Here is a 24,924-nt window from a genome sequence, read left to right on the forward strand (position 1 = left end):
GGATCACTTGACCCTGAAGCCTGAAGTAATGATGCCGAAATTCAGTTTCATCATCACATGAAGAAATTATATTACAGAATTTGTTAAAAGAGAAAACAGCTGTTTTAATTCATCAATATTTATTGAGCAAATAAACGCATCCTCAGTAGCATAACAGTCTTCTTTCAAAAACATGACTAACATTTAAAGTCTGTGTGAGATCAAAATGTACAATGTTTATTTACTAGCACACATTGCTGTTCTTAAGATGAACAATTAATCAGTGCAAGTTAATCCACTGAATTGTTTTTGCTTATTTTGGTTATCTTCAATCAAAGTCAGACCAAGTGCTTCTGAGTTTAGTGTCGATACTTCTGTTGATGTAGGTTCAGCCTCAATATTCTTAAACTCAGTTACCATTAGTTTGCTATAACGCAATTAGACAGCCCAACCCTCTACTTAATGTTCAATTTCAGTTAAAAATACAGCGACATCCTAAAATAGAAGTCAATTTTCTGTTCACACTGATTTTAAACTCTTGAACGGTAGAGTACTAGTTGTTAACTTTCTTTGATCAGTGCAAGATTTCTGTATCATTTCTGTTGAATTTTTTTGTTGTGTGTGTTTTTTTGGTTTTACATGATTACGGCATACTTATTTATAATACATATTTATTTGTGAAAAAATAAAATGTTTAATGTGCAGCTTAATGGGAAATTATGGGAATCTATTAACCAACATGCTACATACCTTTTAATTTTAATTATAGCTGTTGATATATATATATATATATATATATATATATATATATATATATTAGGGATGGGAAGATTAACCGATATGTATCGATACGCGGTCATGCGCGTGCACGATGCGAGTGCATCGGTAGAGCAGCAGAGGATGAATGAAATTTTGGAAGCAAATCGAGATGCATCGGTTTTTGCGAGATGCATCGGTTTTTCCAAGATACAGCTTATATTTTTAATATAGAATGTATTTTTTATTTATTAACAAGTGTTGTCAACCTGTTTTTGGCGCATAATTTAATCGACCTACTTAAAGTAAGCCTTAGCAACGGATTTGCGGATGTGTACACTTACACTACAACTGTATCAGGTGTGCGGATGAAGCTAGTGGTGCGCCCTCAGAAAGCGCGAGAAGCAAAACAAACATTTTATTCCCCACTGAGTTTTAAATCTAAAGTATGGCAACATTATGGATTTAAGGATGGACGACATGACAGGACAGATGCAATTTGCAAAAGTGTGCCGCGCATCTGTAAAATACACGGGCAGTACGAATAATCTGAAATCTCACTTGAAGCGGCGCCACTGTGTTGTTGTGAAAGCTCCATCTTCCAGTGGACCTCTATTCTGCCGCCCTATGCGCGGATATAACTGAGGACGCGCCGGAGTCGCGGACCTCTGTTCTGCCGCCCTATGCGCGGATATAACTGAGGACGCGCGTGTGTCGCGGACCTCTATTCTTCCGCCCTATGCGCGGATATAACTGAGGACGTGGGTGTCGCGGACCTCTATTCTGCCACCCTATGCGCGGATATAACTGAGGACAAGCGGGCGCTGATGGAGGTGTCGCGGACATAACTGAGGATGCGGGTGGTAAGGGGGGGTGTTGCGGACGCCGCCCTCTCTATACTGCCGCCCTAGGCGGCCCCCTAGGTCGCCTCTATGGACGTGCCGGCCCTGTTCATCTGCAAAGATATTCAGCCTAGTGTCACGGAGAACGAAGGTTTTGAACACCTCCTTCTGTTAATTTTTATTTAATTATAATAATAATAATAATAATATTAATAATAATAATGATAAAAATAATGGGCGTCATGGTGGCACAGTGGGTAGTTTGACCACCTCACAGCAAGAAGATTGCTGGTTTGTTATATTTTTATTAGCCTGTTGTTTACAGTGACAGTGATGTTTCAAAGCAGCATAACACTGCTAGTTCACCACCTTAAGTTTTGAATATTCAGTGGCAAAATATATCTTTGTAAAACTTGTTTTCATAGTTGAAAAGTTAAATCACAATTCTTGTTGTGCAATGCTAAACCTTTATGTTGAAAGAGTGCAAATATATATATTTTAATATATATTGCACTTATACATTCTGTTTATCTTGAAAATACTTAAATAATATGTGCTATAGGTTCTAAAATGGCCCTCTACTGTAAACTGACACTCTGGCTCTGAGAGAAAAGCCAGTTTGTAAAAAAAGTCTTGGTTTTGCTTGGTTAATAAATAATCAATCAAACTCATTCAATGGCACAGCATCCTCTTTCACATAATCTCATAAACTTGATCTAATTAGTTAGTGCTGAATTATCGCATCGTATCGTGATATGGGTGTGAATCGTATCGTGTCGCATCGCAATATGTCACAAATGTATCGCTAATATATCGGATCGTATTCTTTGTATCGAGATGCGTATCGGATCGGCATTATAGCTTAGATGCCCAACCCTAATATATATATATATATATATATATATATATATATATATATATATATATATATATATATATATATATATATAAATATATATATATATGCTACTTTACCTTATGCAGCATATATCGATGTTGCGCATTGTGCAGCCCAAACCTGAATATGATTTGACTACCCTGACAACCTTAAAGCACTGTTTATTTTACTCTCATATTTGCTCTATTGCATGTACTGTAGCTATGCTTGTTATCAATTTATTAGATACTTATGATTCGTTTCCCTACAGAATTACCCAAATCAATCAAAAATTAGTTAATTGTTTCCAAATACAGCTATTTAAGTCATCTGGTGAAATTTTATTATATTGCATTATATAAATCGCACAAATCCAAAATATCACAATGTCAGATTTTTCGTGCGGCCCTAAAATACACTCACCGGCCACTTTATTAGGTACACCTTACTAGTACCGGGTTGGACCCCCTTTTGCCCTTAAGAACTGCCTTAATTTTTTGTGGCATAGATTTAACAAGGTACTGGAAATATTCCTCAGAGACTTTTGTTTATATTGACATGAGAGCATCACACAGTTGCTACAGGTTTGTCGGCTGAACATCCATGATGCGAATCTCCTGTTCCACCGCATCCCAAAGGTGCTCTACAGCATCACCACCAGTCTGCACCATTGATACAAGACAGGATGGATCCATGCTTTCATGTTGTTGACGCCAAATTCTGACCCCACCATCCAAATGTCGCAACAGAAATCAAGAAATTGTCCAATTTTAGTGAGCCTGTGTGAATTGTAGAATCAGTTTCCTGTTCTTAGCTGACAGGAGTGGCACCCGGTGTGGTCTTCTGCTGCTGTAGCCCATCTGCCTTTAGGTTGGATGTGTTTTGCATTCAGAGATGCTCTTCTGTATTCCTCAGTTGTAACGAGTGGTTATTTGAGTTACTGTTGACTTTCTATTAGCCCAAACCAGTCTGGCCATTCTCCTTCCACCTCTGGGATCAACAAGGTGTTTGCTCCCACAGAACTTCCGCTTACTGAATATTTTCTCTTTTTCGGACCATTCTTTGCAAACCCAAGAGATGGTTGTTTCTGAAATACTCAGACCAGCCCGTCTGGCACCAACATCTAGGTCACGTTTAAAGTCACTTAAATCACCTTACTTTCCCATTCTGATGCATGGTTTGAAGTGCAGCAGATCATCTTGACCAAGTCTACATGCCTAAATGCATTGAGGTGCTGCCTTGTAATTGACTATTTAAATATTTAATGCGTTAACTAGCAGGTGGACAGGTGTACCTAATAAAGTGGCGGATGAGTGTATATTGAGTAAAGTAAGGCCTGTAGATTTGAAAATTCCTACATTTTTATATTGAAAAAAAAATACAATAAAAATAATAATAAAAAAATTATAATAATAAATAAAATTCACACAAATCTCTAAAGAACCTGATTTTCTTTAAGGCTAAGACAAAACAAATCAGTGCATAAAGACTTTAGTAAAACAAACAGAGAAAGTTGTGGCAATGTTATATATTTTGGGGAAGTTGCTGTAGAGAATGTATGCATGTTGACTGAGGTCTGAGTGTTGATGTGATTACTGCTCTTTATCAGGCTTGTAGATGGACAGTGTTCTGGCTGAAGGGTCTGTGGCCTTGATCCAGCGGGGCATCCAGTAATGTGGCGTCCACTCACCTTGGCCAGGGTAATGCTTCTCAAAGATCTGTCTGATGAACAAGCCCTCTTTGGTTGTGGGAGGATTGATATGGTACAGTTTATTAGCATTCTCCAACTGAGAGTCATTCAGCTGAGAGAAAAAAAGAAAAAAGGCTTTCATTTAGAGTCCAAAGCATGTATAAGGGGTTTAACATTTTACAGAAATGATGGTTAATTTTCATTGTCATTGTTTGCTAGATGTTTGGTACAGAATAGAAAAACTAAACGTAAAAAAAAAAATGTGTGTACAATAATACATTTAAATTTAATGACACGCACATTCAGTTAAACTTTTTTATTTAACTATTAAGTAATAATAATTCATTAGTGGTACTTATAAAAAGTTAGTCGCATGTAATTAAGCATAAATAATTGTAATAAGTAAAGTAAATAGATGGAACATTTGTAACAAGGACATCTTAAAATAAAGTGATACCCAATTTTCGTAAGGAAAAAAACTAAACTAATACTCGGACATTACGATTTTATATATACCATTTTCAAAATAACACAAACTATTAAAATTACGAATAAATATTTATAGTCATAATTAAACTATTACAATTATAAGATTTGTTTATTTTTAGATTTACTGAAATCAACACTAAAATCTATTTATTAAATTGTGCTTCTACTCTAATTTGTCGGTAAATAATACTTTACACAGTGGTTTTATTTAATAGTTTTACTGACTGTGAACACTAAAAATGACTTCTGAGGTAAATGTCAATGCTACAAGACATTAGGTGCAGGCTGCTTGTTTAAACATATTGAGAAATTACATGCAACTTTTCCAATGTAAGCAGCAGTAAAGAGAAATTATGATAGAATTTGAAGAGCATAATAGAATTTGGTTAGTAAATGTGTATTGACTAATCATCAATTATTATACAGAAGGTGTGCTATATAACATCGTAAAGTTTCATTCATGAAATCGACAGAAATCAACCTAAATATCAATCTTGAGATTTAAAGGAACACTTTAAAGGCTCAATTTACCACCTTCCTAATGTTAAATGGCTGAGTTTTAAATTTTTTTTTTATTTATTCAGCAGATCTTTGGGTCTAGTGAAAGCACTTAGCTTAGCTTAGCATAAATCATTGAATTAGATTAGACCATTAGCATCTTGTGCAAATATTTTTGATAATTCTTCTATTTAAAGCTGGACTCTTCTGTAGTGACATTGTGTACTAAGACTGAGGTAAAATTAAAACTTTGAGGTCGATATGGCTAGGATTTATAGTCTCATTTTGGTGTAAATTAGTATGTAAAAAAGTGAAGTGTTCATTTGGGAATCAATATTGATTTGTAAAAACGAAAGTATAACTAAAAAATTCTAATTAAGTTGTGCATGCACATTTGTTAATGCAACACTATTCTTTCAATACACAAAAGTAGGCCCACACGTCTATTTATTCACAAAATATTTATAAATGCATATTTAGCTGTTTTTATAAGTCCTGGCTGGGCCAATAGGCATTTCTGTGTGGCGTTTGCATGTTTTCCCTGTGTTCGCATGGGTTTCCTCAGAGTGCTCTAGTTTCCCCACAGTGTTAAAATGTGAGAGAGTATGGGTGTTTCCCAGTAATGGGTTGTGGCTAGAAGGGCATCCACTGCGTAAAACATATGCTGGAAGAGTTGATGGTTAATTCCACTGTGGCGAAACCCGATAAAAAAGGGACTAAGCTGAAGGAAAATAAATGAATTAATAAATAAGTATTAATATAAATATATTAACTAAAAATTAACAAAAAATAAAATGTATTTATTTGCAATGCAGTTTGTAAATTCAATATGTAAAAAAAAATTCTGTCTTTTTAGCACAATCAGAGCAAAAAAAAAAAAAAAAAGTCAGCAGTTTTAGTCTGGCCCTGCACATGAGTAAGAAATAGAAAGACCTGTCTGTGATATGTGTACCATTACACGAGTATGCAAATGTGCAGTACCTCAGACTCGATGTGCTCCTGTAGGCTGGTGTACCACGATTTCTTCACTGATGTCAAACCGTCACTGAAAGCCTCTTTCCTTCTCCAAAGGATCTCATCAGGAATCAGGTTCATCCCATCAAATGCATCCCTCAAAAGATGCTTCTCCACACCATTCTGTTCACATCAAACAACTTATTCAGTCTGCTTTCAGAAACCAGTACATTTGTGGTCTACAATAATGTCATAATTACAGTTTTAACCATATGAAGTTTGACACTATAGAGTAAATGCCCTGACTGTGTGAAACTGATTACAATACAGCCAGAATGACCCTATAGTTGAACTAATGAAAGCCAAAATCATCATAATATTCACAAAATATTACACAGTTAGGTAATATTACAAGAGTGAAGGTTTACTTATTACCAACATGCGTGTAAAGTCATATGTGATATAAAGTCAAAGAAATATGTGAAGATTTTATAAAACAGTTCAACAACTTTTAAAGGAATAGTTTACCCCAAAAAAAAATTAAAAAATAAAAATCTGCCACCATTTGCTCACTCTAGACTTGTTTTTAAACCAGTTACAAACCAGAATGAAGGTATGAAGGGAGTGGAACGACACAAGGATGAGTCAGGGTGTTTTACCAAGTTAAATTTAAAACTGTTTAAGACGATTATGAATGAAATTTCACACTTATACAAGGCTAAACGCTTGTATAATTATATAAATATTTTTTTACTTGCCTCTAAAAAAATTCGAATGAGATATTTCTTAGCCACGTATATAAAAGTGTCAAATTATGCAAACACACTTGTGTGCATATACATTTTTCAACATAAATTTTCTTAAAACTTGTTTAAAAAAAAAAAAAAAACTCTAATAAACTAAATAGATGCACAACAGTCTGTTCAGATCAGTGTCCTCATCATATAAGGTCTATAAACACATGGATAACTTTTATATAATAAAACATAATTAAACATATTGAGTTAACAAATAGTTGTCAAATGTTTTTATTGAGATGGAGTGCTGGTGACTGGATGGCTGTTGGCCTGATAGGGTAGCTTACATGGACAAAGAAAATTAAGTCGTTTTAAATGACTTAAGACCTACAAGTCAATATTTCAGGCAATTTAAATTAAGAATTTAAGATATTTTAAGACCCCATGGACACCCTGATGAGTAATTATTTTCATGTCGGGGTTAAACAATCCTTCAATGTTAGTTTCAGAAATTAGTTTAGTGATAGTACTTAGCTATTATTACTCATTTATGTAATGATTTAGATAAGTGCATTCAAGTAGAATGAATATGTGAAAGCGGGAGTGTAAAATAAAGTGCTACTGATAAATAAGTGAAACAAAGAAAGCTCACCTTAGGCACTCTCATCTCTTCAGGCAGAGAGAGGTAGTACGCTGTGAACCTGTGGTCCAGGAAAGGCACTCTCAACTCCAGTCTAAAGAAGAAATGTGAAGTTGGTTTTTAAGTAACTGACACAGTGATATGTGGCCAGTAAAGATAAGGGACAGTCGGTGTTACCCATGAGCAGCAGTGGTTCTGTCGGCTCTCAGCACATCGAACAGATAAAGCTCTTCCAGCAGACGCACACTGTCCTCTGCACCAGCTTTAGGTGATGGAGCCTGTTTCAAAAAGAGTCAAGCATTCAAGCAACCCAACTCATTAAGTACTGGAATGATACATAATCTCTAATATCTTGAAACTAAAGTTAAAGTGTGTTTTGTTGCACTGAATGTGAACGTGTATATTGCCTAACTTTTTTTTGTGATTAAACTTAAATTGAACTTCGCAATGCAAGTTAACATGCAATATAAACTATTGCATTTTAATAATTTTGTGCTATGATTCAAAGACAGACAGATCAAGAATTTATTTATTAGAATAATAAAGTAGCATTTTAATTTTCCTTGCAGAACGTTTTTATTACACATTAATTTACTTTACTTCACTAATTTTAATATACTTTGCAGTTACTTGCTAAAACTATTATATTATTTTATTTATATTTTATATTTCAAAATGAAATCATTTTATACCTTAATACAATGTTTAATTATTTCTTTAATATATTTTAACATTTAAAAACACTATTTATTAATAATTGTATTTATTTTTTATTTTTTGTATTTTCTCAAAACATTTTCATTGACCCTTTCATTTCTTGTGAACATTAAAATATATATTTTGCAGTGATGAACTGCGACACAAATAAGCAATCTCATCTTTGAACATGCATACATGTGTTTTTTATAATTATTTTTGCTTCATATAAATGTTAAAATACATTTATTTCAAAGACAACATATCATGTAGCAGCATAAAATTGTACCTAGATAGTTCTACACTGCATGTTAGTTGCAGTTAAATAAAAGTACATTAGAGTTTAAATATGTTATTAAAGGTATAGTTCATCCAAAAGATGTTAGCTCCGTCATCACCCACATTTCAAACTTTCTGAATTCTGTTAAGCACAAAAGAAAATATGAAGAATGTTGGAAACTCAATAGCCATAGACTTCCATAGCATTTTTCCACTATAGAATTCAATGGTTACCCATTTCAAAAATTCTTCAAAATTTTACATTTTTATATTAAATCTCAAAAAGGTTTAGAAGCATAAAAATTACTTTGTAAATATTTATTTTTGATCATTATCATTACATCTAGTCGAGGCTTATAAATGTAATAAAATACCAAATCAAGCATAGTGCACAAAAGCAGATTCACTATTAATTAGCAAACATGTTATTGAAGGACATCTAATAAAACAGAACAGTTAAGAGTTGTACTATCTGCACAGTACAATAACAAGTTACATTCAAACTAATCTGCCTTTAAAGTGTCCAAATACTTTAAAAAGTCATTGTCAATATACACAAGTTGACATAGCAATGGCATGTACCTTATGAAAGTAGATGTATCCTTGTGTCAGCTCATCTGAACCTTCACCTGAGAAAATCACCACACTGTCTGTCTTCTCTCGGATGTATTTTGATACCAGGTACATTCCTACAGAAAAACGCCACACACAGAATCACAGAATGCTCCTGCTGCCATCTAGTGGCTCTCAGTATGTAGGCAAATAGAGCGCTTATGGTTATACTTGTATATCAACTTGGAGTATCTCTTACCGTAAATAGCTAGCTTTTGCACGTAACTATAATATGGTGCCACAGGTCAAGCATGTTTTCTGTACGACACGTGATGCTTTGTGTAAATTATGGGAGTAACTTCAGTTAAGCTGCAAACAATCAGTGAAGGCGTTTTGAAAATGGTGTACAGTGAGGTGACGTTATTCTCCTTGGTGTACAGCCATGGAGTATTAAAAGTAAACTTTAAAAATTACTTTCTGCAGACTGTGAATAACACTGAAGACTTGGGATAAAGTCCAGCAATTTTATAGAGGTGTTGATTATTATTGTAATGTAGAGAAAACGGAGAGAAAATAAAATGGAGGAACAAAACAGATCTCAAAAGAGCTGACCATAGACTTGCTTGTAGTGCTAACATCATTAAAATGTATAGTGTAACATTATTTTTATGGTGGATAAATATATAGTAAATGCCCAAATGTACTTTCCACACAGATTCCATCTTATTAATTGGTTACTCATAGCATAACCTTACTTTAAAAAAAAAAATAATAATAATAATAATTTGTTTCAGTTCTTTTAAATGGAAGTTTCCCAAACTGGAGGTGCAGCCCATACTTTGACACTCAGCAGTCACAAGCAGGAAAAAAGGTGAATAGAAGATATATGCCATTTATGTCTTAATAATAAAAATATAAATACACACAATAAAGTCTGTTTCACAAAGTTAGAAACAGCTTTTTTACACAGATAAAAATAAAAACACCACTGGAATAAAGCTGTGGAAACAGAGATGAGATTAGCTTATGCTAAGCCTATTCTTCTATCTAAGTTTCTTTGTGGCCTGATGCTGATGACGCATTTTACAAGTTTCAGACCACTATTGTCTTTAATCCAGAGGACTCACAACGCTGCAGAGTCAAATGAGTTGGGCAGAGGAACTAAACCTCAAACTCAACTGAATGAGGTCTATGGGAACAGTAACAATCGGTTTTAAAAACTCTTTGCAAATGTTAAATACAAACAGTGGACAACTCAAACACTTAAAAGTACAGATACTTTATTATAGAATATTAACTTACTAAAACAGACCAGATTTATTGGTGCATTTCCTACTGTAATCAAAACTCTATTTTTGATTAATAATGTGCAGTGCTTAGCACTTTATTTAAAGATGATTTTTCATTATTTCGATTTTTTAAACACTATTTTTTTTAAATAGTTGCATCTCTCAACCCAACATTGTTCAATCCTGACAAACCATACATCAATGAAAAGCTTATTTATTATGCTTTTTAGGAGAATGATGTATGAATGTCTGTTTTAACCTGACACTTATAACTAGATTTGTAGTCCAGGATCACATTTAAATATATGCAAAAGAACAACAGTTTTACATTTTGTGTTCCTCAAAATAACATGGGTAATTTAAAGAAATGATCTAAAGTCCATTCATATAACATAACTTTTTCCTGATTTGTGCACAACAGATTCAATCACATGGGTGACACAAACCAATAGGAGAAGATAATCTCTTCCATACACAAGTTTTCAAATAAATAAAACAAGAGGATGGCTTCCATAAAAGGGAATAAACTTTGTGGATTCATGGCAACAGTGCGCCTGTATGATGTGTCATCTCAGAACCACCATGTCAGAATAAAAAGATTGATAGCCGAGGCCCAATATGTAAAAATCACTTAATATGTTCTCATCCAAAATGCTGTGCGAGAAACTTTATGGTATATTTTTAAAGGTAGCCGACTGTCTACTGCTTTGTTTACAGCCGTTGCTGGGAAATCACTCCTGCAGCTAAAAAAACACCTCTTGCTGGCACAGAATGAATCTATTTATCTACAGTTTTCATTTAGGAGACACACATCTACACACATACATTTATGGGAAACTGCTATCTGTGGGAGACACGATGGACAATTGGAGAAACGTTTGTAATACATGCAGCTTCTTGATAACAGATTGCGTGTCTTAGACATACTTGATACCATCTAGCCAAAAATCACATAATCTGACACAGTGACAAACAATAAAAGTTGTGTAGTCCGAAGGGGGCTTAATTGCTCCTGAAGAACATAGTGTTGTTATGAAATTGATGAAGAGCACTCACCAATAGAGGCACGAACAGTGGTGATGTCATAACTCTCTAAGTGAACGATGACGTCCTCCAGCGCACTGATGCCTTCCTCTGGTGTAAAGTTTACCACATGGTGCTCGCTGCCAATGTAGTCTGCCACCTGAAACATAAACGTAGATCAATCTACACTTATCTACCATCAAACTGCAAAAGGTACTTATCATAAAGTTGTTGGGTCTGAAAAGAAAAAATACTGATCGTCATCTTTAGGAGGTCACACTAAATATATCAACTAAATTTAACTCATTCATTCATTTTCTTTTCGGCTTAGTCCCTTTATTAATCTGGGGCCGCCACAGCGAAACGAACAGCCAACTTATCTAGCATACGTTTTATGCAGCGGATGCCCTTCCAGCTGCTACCCTTCTCTGGGAAACATCCATACACACTCATTCACACTCATACACTATGGACAGTTTAGCCTACCCAATTCACCTGCACCGCATGTCTTTGGACTGTGGGGGGAAACCGGAGGACCCGGAGAAAACCCACGTGAACGCAGGAGGAACATGCAAACTTCACACAGAAATGTCAACTAAACTAGCCAAAGCTCGAACCAGCAACCTTCTTGCCTGTGAGGCAACAGCACTACCTTCTGCGCCAATACATCACCAATTTACCTCATTGCCATTCATATTTATGTGAGGTCTAAATTTGCTAAATTTACTAAATTTGCAAACTGTTTTGCTAATTAATGTTTTAAAATGCATTTTTGCACTATTAACTTTGTAATGTAATTATAGATATATTACAGATTATACAACATAGGGTATGTGCACAAATAAAATTTCTTTCCACACAGATTAACTTCTGGTGAACGGTTAATGTGATTTTTCAGTTTTATAAGGTTCCTTTCTAAGCATCGATGTTGAAATGTTCCTAAAATAAATTTAGTTAAATAGACTTAAGCATTCATTTAGTTGTTCAAGCGTAAACCAATATGAACACCCATTTACACGCACGCACCCGACAGGATCATCAGGCAAGCGCAGAAACACCATTGAAAATACTGGGGTAAAATAAAATAATTTTAAAGACATGGTATGGGAAAAATTAATTTAATGCAGTGTTTCTTGTATAATCTGAGACTCACCTCATGCCCAGGCAGTGAAGATCGTTGATTATTGAAGAAAACACATCTTAAACGCACCAATTTTGTAACTGCATACAGTTCACCGGAAGCAGTTGACCCAAGTTATTAAAAAATTTAAAGTCCTTCTGCATACAAATGCATATACCCTGTTAACCCTGTTTACCCAGTAAATTTTATGGTTAGCTGGGCCTCAGTGTGACTGTAAGAAGGTACAAAAATTGATGACAAAAAAACTAGTTTTACCATTTTAAAATATTTTGCAGCATAAAAAAATCATATGAAATATCAAATATTTCATTCGATTTTTCAAATACAATATAAAAATTTTATAAAACACACACACAACATTTATAAAATAGAGCTGTAGGGATGCACCAATATGGATTTTTTGGCCGATACCGATAACCGATAATTCTTTAGACTTGGAGGCTGATAGCCGATATGTATAGGCCGGTAATTATAAATATTTCAAAAAGATATATTTTTATATAGCAAACTTCATAAAAGATTGAACTGCTCTTATGAACTGAATAGTCTATACTCAAAGCAAAAAAGCTATAATTTCAAAATTGCAAGGTGATTATACAGACCTATATTCACAATTTCACATAAATCAGCATGCAAAAAATTGATTATTTCCTTTTCTTCATAGCAAATTAACATGCAAGTTGACTGTTGCATAAGAGTAATAGGTTAAATCAGTGGTTCCCAACCTTGTTCTTAGGGCCCGCCACCCCCCCCTCATATATATATATATATATATATATATATATATATATATATATATATATATATATATATATATATGTGTATAGAAAATATAAATTAATCAGTTTTAACTTGTCTTGGCCTTCAATAAAACCAAAATTTAGGTAGGCTTTGTCATACTGTCTAATCTTTTTCTTCGCCTCTGAAGAATCACTGCATTTACGTTTCTCTGCCGATTTTGTTTTGATTTTGCCTTTACGACACGTTGACAAGCACATTGCCTGAGTGAGCAAAATTTCAATAATTATTTTAAGTTATTTATTTTAATTATTTTTACTTTTATGTTGGAATTTTAAGCATGTGTTTTGATATATATATATATATATATATATATATATATATATATATATATATATATATATATATATATATATATATATATATATATATATATTTATATATATATATATTTTTTTTTTGGTACTTAAAAATACATATTTAATAGTAGGGCTGCTCGATTTTGGGAAAAATCATAATCACGATTATCTTGGTCATAATTGTAAGTCAAAATTATTAGCGCTCCTGAGAATTTTTTTTATTTTTTTATAAATATTTCCCAAATTATGTTTAACAAAACAAGGAATTTTAACAGTATTTCCTATAATATTTTTTCTTCTAGGCTTATTTGTTTTATTTTAGCTAGAATAAAAGCAGGTTTAAATATTTTGAAACCAATTTAAGGTCAATATTATTAGCCCCCTTGCCTTATTACCCTAATTAAGCCTTTGAATTGCACTTTAATCTGAATGCTTGTATTTTGAAAAATATCTAGTAAAATATTATGTACTGTCATCATAGCAAAGATAAAAGAAATCAGTAATTAGAAATGAGATATTAAAACTATAATGTTCAGAAATAAGTAAAAAAGAAAAACTTCTTTCTATGAAACAGAAATTGGGAGGAAAAGGGTTGCTAATATTTAGGAGGGCTAATAATTTTGACTTCAAGTGTTTGCATACAGTTTTTTTCCACCCTGCAAAGGAAAGAGAAATAAATACAACAGAATACAACCGAATAAAAATATAAAACAAACTGTGCTTTAAGCATCTTCACTGTAAGAAAAGCACTTTAGCTACAGCAGTCCTTTAGTCAAGACTAGTGAGGGATTTTCTCGTTGCTTGATTAATAATCATAAAAACAGGCGGCAGCAGGAATATTTCTCGCTGTCTCTTTGGTTTCTCTTTCACGTGTCTTTTGATGCTCAACTCGTTTGTTTATTACACAAATGAGGGTTAATATAAATAATCACTAAACACCACGTTTTGACATCTATTTGATCATTAAATCGCTCACGTTAATGACTTTAGATGTCTGCGCTCCTCTACTCGTCTCAGTGTGCGCATGCTTCTGACTGAGTATGCGTTCTGCACACACACATAAGCACGCGCTCTTTCGGGCTTTTAAGAGCAACACGTGTACAACTGGAAAGGTGGCGGTATATGATGCAATAATCGTTTATCTCGATTAATGCTTTTTTATAATCGTTTGAAATCGAAATCAGATTTTTGATTAATTGTACAGCCCTATATAATAGTGGAGCATTTTTATGCCTTTTTCTACCTCAACACTTATCCTCTCCCACGCCCCCCTTGTGAACTCTGGCGCCCCCCTTAGGACCCCAGGTTGGGAACCACTGGGTTAAATAACAAAAAGGGATTTAATCAACAAGCAAGATAAATACATTTTTAAATAAGATGAAAATAAAAGAGCTAAGGACTGAAACCAGCTCAAATTTTCTTGAATAAAATGTGTTACAGTAATGTACATGTGTACAAATACGTCATGTCCGAAAAAGCCTTTTTAAGAGGTGTTTTGACAGTTCAGAGCCACTGTACAAGTGAAAAGCTAGATACAGAATGTATTATTTTAAAAAATGCAACATAAATTAATCCTTTATGGCGTTTTAGATTCTTTTGAACACATAGTGCAGTGCTTGTCAATCAGACAGCGCTTCTGTGTTCGTTCTTGCAGTCAATCACGGGAAAATGATCGGTGAAAAGTTTATGATAAACCGCTGTGAGGGCGCAGATTTGCCCTCGGAGTCAGATTTTGATACAAACCTGATCATTGAGCTCAGATCACTTTATGAAAAACACAGAGCAGAATATCTGGATTCACACGCTGGATTCAGTGACCGGTGCACCTATAGGCTCTCCCCTGTTGATCTGTGAAGGCTGTCATATGTGTGTGCACTGGGGTTGACAGCTTTCACGCGCGCTCGTTATAATCAGTATGAATATTCCAATCAAACTGAATACAATCTTACATCAACAACACATGACAAGCAACGCGTTGATAATAACAATGAATCATATTAGATAAAAACCCTACCGACAAGTTTTTGTTTAGCACGTATGCAGGGTGTGCAGTTTGGAGTGTGTGTGTGTGTATGTGCGTGTGTGAAGCACAGAGGGAGAGACAGAAAAGAGGAGCGGTTTTCAGTGATGTTCCCTCTTTGGTGATTGGGCCAAGTTACATGTGTCAAACTATTATTCGGCCCTGGAGTATTAAGTGAATCTCCCCTGCTATTTCTAACACAACAAAGAGACAGAGCAGGAAAGGCTTTCATCTTTAATATTTTTAAAGCAAACTACATAATGACACTCAATCAAACATATCTACAATGATAAGGATAATGGTTACTTACGGAGTTATTAATGCACAGCAAAACGACATGAAGAAAGGACAGACTTTGAAAGATTAAACAGTGTGAGGACAGATCCATTATAGTGCACAGGACAAGTCTGAACATGTTCCGCCCACGCGTGCGCGGCAGGCAGTTCTGTAAAATTACGTCATTTATCGGATTTAAGATATCGCCCTAATTTAGACATCGAATCGATAAAGATAATCACAAAAATAGCATTTATCGCCCGATAACGATATGGCCGCCGATATATCGTACATCCCTAGCTGAAACAAAATTAAAGTTGAAACAGTTTTAGAGGAACACGCTCTTTTAAATGTCCACTATTTACAGCCATGCACAAACTGTTTTACCTTGCGAGCAGCAGCGACATCTGGACTGTCCTCAGCACCAATGGAAAAAGTCTGAATGGGATATGGAAGCTTCTCTTCTTTGGCCAGTTTCACAAGCAAAGCAGCAACCAGACTTGAGTCGAGACCACCTGGAAATTTAAGCATTAAAAATAAATTTACAAAGCCATTAAATTAAAACAAATATCTGAACAAGTCAACGCACCTGAGAGAAGGCAACCGATTCTTCTGTGAGCCATCAAGCGTTTCCTTACTGCATCCTCAAACAGGATCCTAATGTTGCTCTTGACTGTCTCCAATTCGAAGTCTGATGGGAAATAAATGGATGGTTCAGAAATACTGATGTAATGTAAACAGATGCTAAAGAGCTAAAGAGATCGAGAGGCTAAACAACTATTTATACTACATTCAAAAGTTTAGAAAATTTGAAAAATATTAAAATAATAGATTCATAAGAACTGAAAGCTATTTGAATCTTTCTTTTTTCTTTCAATTAGGATTCATGTTTGAGTTTATATTAAAAAAAAAATAAAATATATATATATATATATATATATATATATATATATATATATATATATATATATATATATATATATATATATATATATTCACCATTTTTTTACAGAATATAACCTCTAAAATGTCATGCTGTATAATAATATATTAATATAATAATAATAATAATTATAAGCATACTAAAAATATTACTATCACAGCGTAGCACCTAATTCTAAATTATTTGGAAAAAAGTTATATACTTTTGTTTATACCTTAATACATTTTGTCAGGTATGACCAATTTAAGCAAGCTGTTTCATGTTTACACAAATCTGTTATAGAATTTTACTGAGTAAAAACCCTCCATAAAAATTTCCATGATATCTAATGAAAGAAATAAAACAGGCCATGGTTGTGCTTATATAATAATAAAACATTAAAATAATATGTTAAAATAATAACACAATATTACAATGATTTTGAATATCATTTTGCATGACTTTAAAAACCACTATGCAAACAAGAATAAACAATTTACCTCTGATTTTATTTTCAAAATACTTGACTGTAGTTTTATAAAATGTTTACAAAACAATAACCTTTTCTGCTGTCTACCTTTTAACAGTTTCCTGAATCTCTTTAAATGTAGATTATCCTAGCATGTTAGCCTTAGGGTGCTTTCACACTAGCACTTTTGGTCTGCACCCGGGTTCATTTGACGTCAAGAGTATGGTGCGTTTGGCGGTACGTTTAGCTAGTGTGGAAGTGTCTTCTGAACTTGGGTGTGCACCCACAATCTGTACCCGAGTCCACCAGAAAAAGGTGGTCTGGGGTACGGTTCATGCAAACTCTGGTCCAGTTCACTTCTGGTATGAATGCAATCATACTAAATAACGGAAGTGAACAGCAAACTGTACTACAAACTATTGTTTTCATAACGTTCATTCGCATATGTGCCGCTGTATACATCACGTACTGTACTATGGTGAAAAGCGGGACTGAGCCAGGGCAATCACAGTGATAATGTCTGCTAGTCTCCTTCAAAAACAGCTTCTGCAGACATCGCGTTATATTCTGAACATTTAGAATACTTTTGCAGCAGAGCAAAAGCAAGTCGCTTTCTGTATGTGCAAAACCTAAAAGCAGAACGACCGCAATGTGCATACGTCTTTCCATTTTGGTGCTTTGCTTTCGTGAATGTCACCAAGCAACAGCCGTAAACAAAACAGCAGCTCAATGATGTAAGCGTACCGGGTTTAGAAGGAAAAAGACAGTGGCTGCGTCTGAAACTGCATACTTCCATAATATATAGTATGATAAAATCATTATGTGAGCCCAGTAGTATGTCCGAATTCATAGAATTCCAAAATCAGTATGCAAGTACCTGTATGCGGATACCAGTAGTATCAGTATGCGGATGCCTTACTACTTGCGGTGAGATTCTGAAGTGCTCATCCCATGCACGCTGCGCTATCCCAAGATGCCCTTTGAGCGAATTCATGAATGGGAGTGAAGCATCGCAACTGATGCAGGTAGGTCACGTGACCATGACAAAATGGCAGAGGTAGTTTGTCCGAATTCTATTCATACTTCTTCCATTTACATACGTCTATTCGTAATTTTTTAACTGCCGAATAGTACATTTAAATTCAAATGCAGTACCTACTAAGTAGTAGGCGGTTTCGGACCCAGCAAGTGTGGACACAAACTAGCCGAGAAGGTGGCAAGGTGGACAATCGAATCTGGGTACGGTTCAGGCAATCGAACCAAGTGTGAAAACACCCTTAGTTAACAGTTACAGTCTGGTGCATCACAGTCAAGTGGATGCCAGTTGATAAGCAGGAAAAGAAATAAAATGAAGCTGAAACATAGCCTGACCATAACATAAGGCAGTAAATGAAGCTATATAAAAAATACAGTATAGAAGAAATACATTTTGATAAATCAAAACTAAAATTTAAAGTGACAAACAAAAATTACTGATATTCTGTGACTTCCGTGACAACAAAATAATAAATAAATTCCCTGTTGTTCAATGTTGGGAATAGTCTACTTAAAATTCCATGCTATTCCAGATATTCTGACCAGTGGGAACCCTGCAAATAAACACTAAAAACGACTTTAATCTGAATGTGATCTACCTGTGCCCAGTCCCTCGAGTTTGTTAAAGTCAGCATGTTTGGGTTTGTCTGTGCAGCAGTGAAAGCGATCCATCTGAACAGACTCCACTTTCCCATTGAGCTTCAAGTCAAACACCTCAAAGTGTCCCGGTGGAAAAGCAGTGATCTTTGCAGTGGGCATGGAGTGTTTGATCTGTGTTAGACCTGTTCAGGTACAAAAGTTTGAATGAGATTCATACAATCACTTAACAGCACAAATGAGTGAGTAAAAACACTACAATGATTCTACCTTTGCCTTCAGAACAGACAGCTAGAAAACCATCGTCAGTCAGCATTCTGAATAGCGGTCTCACGCCGTATGTATCTCTTCCCAAGTGAACCTTTCTGTTAGCTGTGTCTAATAAGATGAAGGCGAACACACCATCCAGCAGGGAGCACATCTTCTCGATTCCAAAGCGATCGTACAGATGCAGAAGGATCTCACCATCTACTTTGGTTTGATAGTCAAACTCAAAGTGATTCTTCAGCTGTATGGAAGAAGATGAACAGATGGCACAGTACACAATTACTGGAAATAAAAGCTATCAGACTCATATAAGAAACATTTTTTAGAAGTTATGGTCATATTTAAAAGTTATATTAAACGAAGTGGTTGACTGATATATTTTCAGACCATCAGCATTGGTGAGATTTCTGCCTGGCAGATTTGTTGGGAGTACTTTTATTTTGGCAACACTGCTAATTCCATTATCATCACACTAAGTCAACGGTCTCTGTTTGGTAGTTCTGCCCAATAATTTCATATTTATTTTAAATTATAAAGTTGTTAATATCAAATTATTACCCAGGTCAGTTTTTTAGAGGTGTAACGAATCACAACTGTCAAGGTTCGGATCACATAATGTTTTTTTTAGTCACAGATCGGACTATTTATCGGATCAGACAAAAAGAAAAGACAAATGTCATTTGCTTTTGCATTTATTACTAAAACAGCACTGGAAGACACTTTTGATTTTAACAAACACAACTTAGAACCTGTATTTTCATAAATAAAATGAAGAAATAATCAGCTGAATAAAAATAGTGAAATATTCAGTAGTGTGAAAAATTTACTGTTACAACAACTGTTGCTGATAATGCTCAATGTAGAAAACTAACATCATATTTTGTACAATCATTATTTATATTTAAGTCTCATTTTCAATAAACGATTCATAAAACTTCATGTTTCATTGCTGATGTATAATTTTTGAAGAATTATTCAGTGACATATTATTTGATTGGAGCTGGTTTTCGCCACCTATTAGTTAAATAATGCAATTGCTGCCTACAGTTTTCATTTTTTTAAGCATCATTAAATGCATGATGGTGATTTTAATCTTTATCATAAACATTAGTGGTTATATCTACACTACAAACTGTTTTCCCAGTTCTTTTGTATTGACTATTCGTAACTTCATAACTAACTCAAAAGACTAAAGACTGAATCTATTTCTTGATTTTACAAACACAGATTTGAATGCAGCGATTCGAAGGATTATTAAACATTTGCAAATCAGCATCATTTATAGACCTTTTTCTTTGTTGCTGCATGGAAGCCGCCTTAGCGACCAGCGTCTTCCAATAGGATGCTGAGAACTTCCGTTTACAGCATTTACAACTGGAAAATCTTGATCCGAAAATGGTTGTCAATACTGTTTTGAGTGGCTTATGGAGTGTTTTTGTGATCAACAACTTTGATTTTGAAAGGTTTGTGTTAAAGCAGTTATACCTCTGTCAGATGCAGTTCAAGCACAAGAGAAAAACATTCTACTAATTCACTGTCTGCCGTCATATGCTAAAATACATTATAAGTGTTCCTGACCTGTCATCTGCTATAATGGGCTCACACACACACACACACACACACACACACACACACACACACACACACACGCACACACGCACACACACACGCACACACACACGCACACACACACACACACGCACACACGTGCGCACACACACACACACACACACACACACACACGCACACGCACACACACGCACGCACGCACGCACACACACACGCACACACGCACGCACACACACGCACGCACGCACGCACACACACACGCACACACGCACGCACACACGCACACGCACACACACACACACAATAGATCACTGCATTATTGAGCAAACCATATTGCTGGCATGAAATTTAACAGGTATGTAATAGCCATGCAATTTCCAAAAAATAAAAGTATGTTACTGATACTCTGCTGGCTGATTTGCATGTTGATTCTAATCAGGAGCCGTTTGTGTTTCTTTTAGTTTGTTTATATCGTGTAGTTTTTACCATGGTACTGTATGCGTTTTTCTGTCATTTCAAAATGCCACTTTATTTTCACTTTGTGCCAGTCTTTTAATCAATCTGTTTGTGGGACAGTACATTTTGGTGATTTACATTTGTTTAAGCTGGTTATATATTTGAAAAAAAAGAGAAAATTATCACTTAAGTGATGACGAGGCTTCATTTAAATGGCACAAAACACGAAAAAGGTCTATAATTTATGTTGCGTGGGTGTTGAGATCCCGATCTTTTAATGATTAATCATGCAGCTTACACTGAATGCATTGATGCAGCCTAAACAAGTAGTGACAGAAAACACAGGAAAGCCTAAATGCTTTCATATATGTGATTTGTATGACGCAAGAGTCGATCTCTCTGTGAGAAAAAAAAAAATGTGAGAAAAAAAATATATATATACACACACACATATACATACATACATACATACATACATACATACATACATACATACATATACATATATAGATATTAATCCACGTGCCACGTGTTCCAAACCGTTGGTTGTGATCCAACAAAGAAATCTGTTACACAAACATTTAGGCCATGTAGTCTGAAGTGTTTTTTATTCAAATAAATACAAAAATTTCAAATATTTTAATACCTCTAAATAAAAAAGTAAGACTTTCAGTAATTCAGTGGATTCATTGAGATGAGATGTCAAAAACACTGTTACCAACCTTGATGTGGTTGTAGATTTCACCGTTGTAACATAACCACAGATAAGGGAACTTTTTGACTCGCAGAGGCTGCATGCCATAAAGCTGGTCCACAATCGCAAGACGGTGAAACCCAAAGCAGCAGTTAGTGAAACCGTTGACATTCTCGAAGCGGAAAGCATCCGGTCCACGATGAAAGATCTTCATGGCATTAGTGCACTGAACTGAAAGGCACTCATCACTACCAAACAAGGCCCATATGCCACACATTCTGATGCTGCGGATTAATAACAACATCAAAGGTATTATTAAGTAGAATATAATAAATATAATTTAAAAAATCATATTTTAAAATGGGCACAAACTAACAAGCCAAACTGCAATCCCATGAAAAGTGAAAATGACAAGTGAATTAAAAGAGCTTAAATTAAATATACAGTACATAAAAATGTATTAGTTAAGTTTATAGAACAAAATGGTTACTGCAAATTATATATACTACAAAATGTAGTGTTCATTGGGCCTATTAGAATTAAATCTATCAGGTTTAAAGGTACAGTTCAATAAAAGTAAAGGAAAAAATTTTGAAAAAAAAATAATAATCAACCAATCAGAGAGTAGAAGCGAGCAAGGTGAGAAAGAATACACCTTTAGCTTGCTTACTTGCTCTCAAAATACTTAGTTTCAAGTTTATTGCCTAGTATGCATATAAACAAGTAATTGTTTCATATACATCTATGTGAGATATTGATTTTGAATATTAAAAAAAAAAAACTCTTGACTTTTTGACTCTTCAGTTTTTGACTCTTTTTTTTTTTTTCTTCAGAGTTGTTTTAGGACTTTCGATTCATGTATCTATGGGGAAAATTACTAGAAACAACAAACGCCAAAAACAGTCGAACTACTTGCTTTACAAACAGTGTGTAAATAAATAGAAAATGTAATAAATAAAAATAGCATTTTATAAGAAAATATCAACATCAAGCAGCATAATGAACTTTTTTACAGCTAAAAATCTATGGAAGTGAATGAGTCATTAAATCTCGAGTAAATAATGTTTGAATGGCTGAGCCTGCTTTTATCAGAAAGAATAGGGTGAAAAGGATAAAGTACTTTTGCAACCATTGTTGCTGAAAAAGCAGGGCAGTAATGTACTACTGTATTTAGCTTCGAGTTTCCGCTGATGAGCCATCTTGCTTGAAATTTTCTTTCAGTTAAAGCATACTGTTGATTATCAAGTTAGTAGCTTTAACTGCCTTAAAAGTGTATAAGTTATTGCTTAATATATATATATATATATATATATATATATATATATATATATATATATATATATATATATATATATATATATATAAACTCCCTTAAAGAGAAATAATGAGATTCATACTGCTGCACTATGTTTGCATTGAAACATCTTACTGTTAATTGGTCAATATTGTCAATAACAACAACAATAAACATAATACATATATACACAACTAAAAGTAAAACGTATCTTTTACATTCTTTAAAAAAAAGTATTAAAGCCGATTAGCAGATGCGCAATTTACGTGAATTGGTTACACTAGCAAGTAACTTATGCGTAATATTATAATAGCCAAATTGTTCATATTATTAATAGGAGCTTTTATCCTGTCATCAATACTTCCTGACTTGCAAAACCGGCCCACACATACACATAGCTGGCTTGAGCAACTTAACTGTTAAACTGCACAGATAAACCTTATAACTGTAAAATGCATGTAAGCAATACATTAGCTACGTTATACAAAATAAGCTGTTCAATTTTAACATTAATAGCCTAACGTTACTGCTGCTGAAACTAACATATGGCAGAAAGAGCTGCTTTGATTATTAATACTTGTTTAGTCGGAGGCTGTACTTCTGATTGCATATGAACGCATTAAACAGTGCGTATGACGTAAAACCACACATAAAGAATACTACCTTTAAGGATTTATTTGGTCAGCACTGGTCGAGAATAAGAGATAGGTCGCGTTTCCCGTGTTTCGCACTGAAGTTCGGATGATGAAACACATGTGCGGCGTTTCTGTGTCCTCTGCTGCTTCAGAGTGATAGTCGCCGCTGATTGGTCGTAATTCGTCATGTGACTGCTCAGCGTACTAGAACTGGAAGTACTGATGATGAACTGACGTATACTAATTCATTTCTCTTAATAAAACACAAAAATATATTGATGCTAACTGTTCCTTTTGTAAGCAATACCCAGAGTCAATACCCTTAGTTCACTTACTTTGGTAATGCAGTTATTTTAATTTGGTTTGGAAAGATTTTTTTTCCTTTTAGAAATTGAGTACTTTGAGAGTGTTAATGTTAAAATGTTTTGTTTGGTTTTGTTTTCTGCAAAACAGAACCTTTACATAAAAAGAAAATATATTTCCTTAATCTTATTAACAAAGTTTTATATACATAATAGTACAGCTATTATATTATAATACATACAAAAATGCAAACTCCATAGAGCAGCGCCAACTGACCCAGTCGAGGCTCGAACCAGCAACCTTGTTGCTGTGAGGCGACGGCACTACCTACTGCGCCAATACATATATAAATATATATTCAAAATCATTATTTCACACACAGGGGGTGCTGGTGGGCTGGTGTACTGCAGAATTCAGTTCCAACCCCAATAAGATACACTTGAACCTAATCAAGCTCTTTGTAGAAATACTACAACAGGGGTGTCCAAACTCGGTCCTGGAGATTCGGTAGCCTGCAGAGTAGTTACAACTTGCTTCAACACACCTGATAGGAGGTTTCTAATATATCTAGTAAGAGTTTGATTAGCTGGTTCAGGTGGGTTTGTTTAGGGTTGAAGCTAAACCCTCAAGAACACCGACCCTCCAGGACTGAGTTTGGACACCACTGTACTAGGAACTTCCAGGCAAGCATGTTGAAGGAAGCTGGAGCTAAACTATTCATGGCACTAGCCCTCCAAAACTGAGTTTGGAAACCCCTGCTATTCATATATACCACTTTAATACTCTCTATTTTGTTTCTCTGGATTTACTAGGTATGGGTTTGAGAAAACTTGTTATTTTTATAATTA

At 34.6% G+C, this 24,924-nt stretch overlaps 1 protein-coding gene across 1 annotated transcript; it reads right to left on the reverse strand.

Moving 5' to 3' along the window:
• Positions 1–83: 83 nt before the first annotated feature.
• On the reverse strand, positions 84–23,867 carry asns (asparagine synthetase). Its single transcript, NM_201163.4, is given in 12 exon segments — positions 84–4,256; positions 6,113–6,268; positions 7,475–7,556; positions 7,640–7,740; positions 9,020–9,126; positions 11,335–11,461; positions 16,223–16,350; positions 16,425–16,526; positions 18,861–19,043; positions 19,129–19,366; positions 21,873–22,128; positions 23,802–23,867. Coding segments are annotated over 11 exon segments (1,683 nt in total). The 5' UTR covers positions 22,122–22,128; positions 23,802–23,867; the 3' UTR covers positions 84–4,046.
• Between the last annotated feature and the right edge of the window lie 1,057 nt (positions 23,868–24,924).

This window comes from Danio rerio, chromosome 19, assembly GCF_052040795.2.
Source record: "Danio rerio strain M-AB ecotype USA chromosome 19, GRCz13ab, whole genome shotgun sequence".
NCBI classification, from domain to species: Eukaryota; Metazoa; Chordata; class Actinopteri; order Cypriniformes; family Danionidae; genus Danio; species Danio rerio.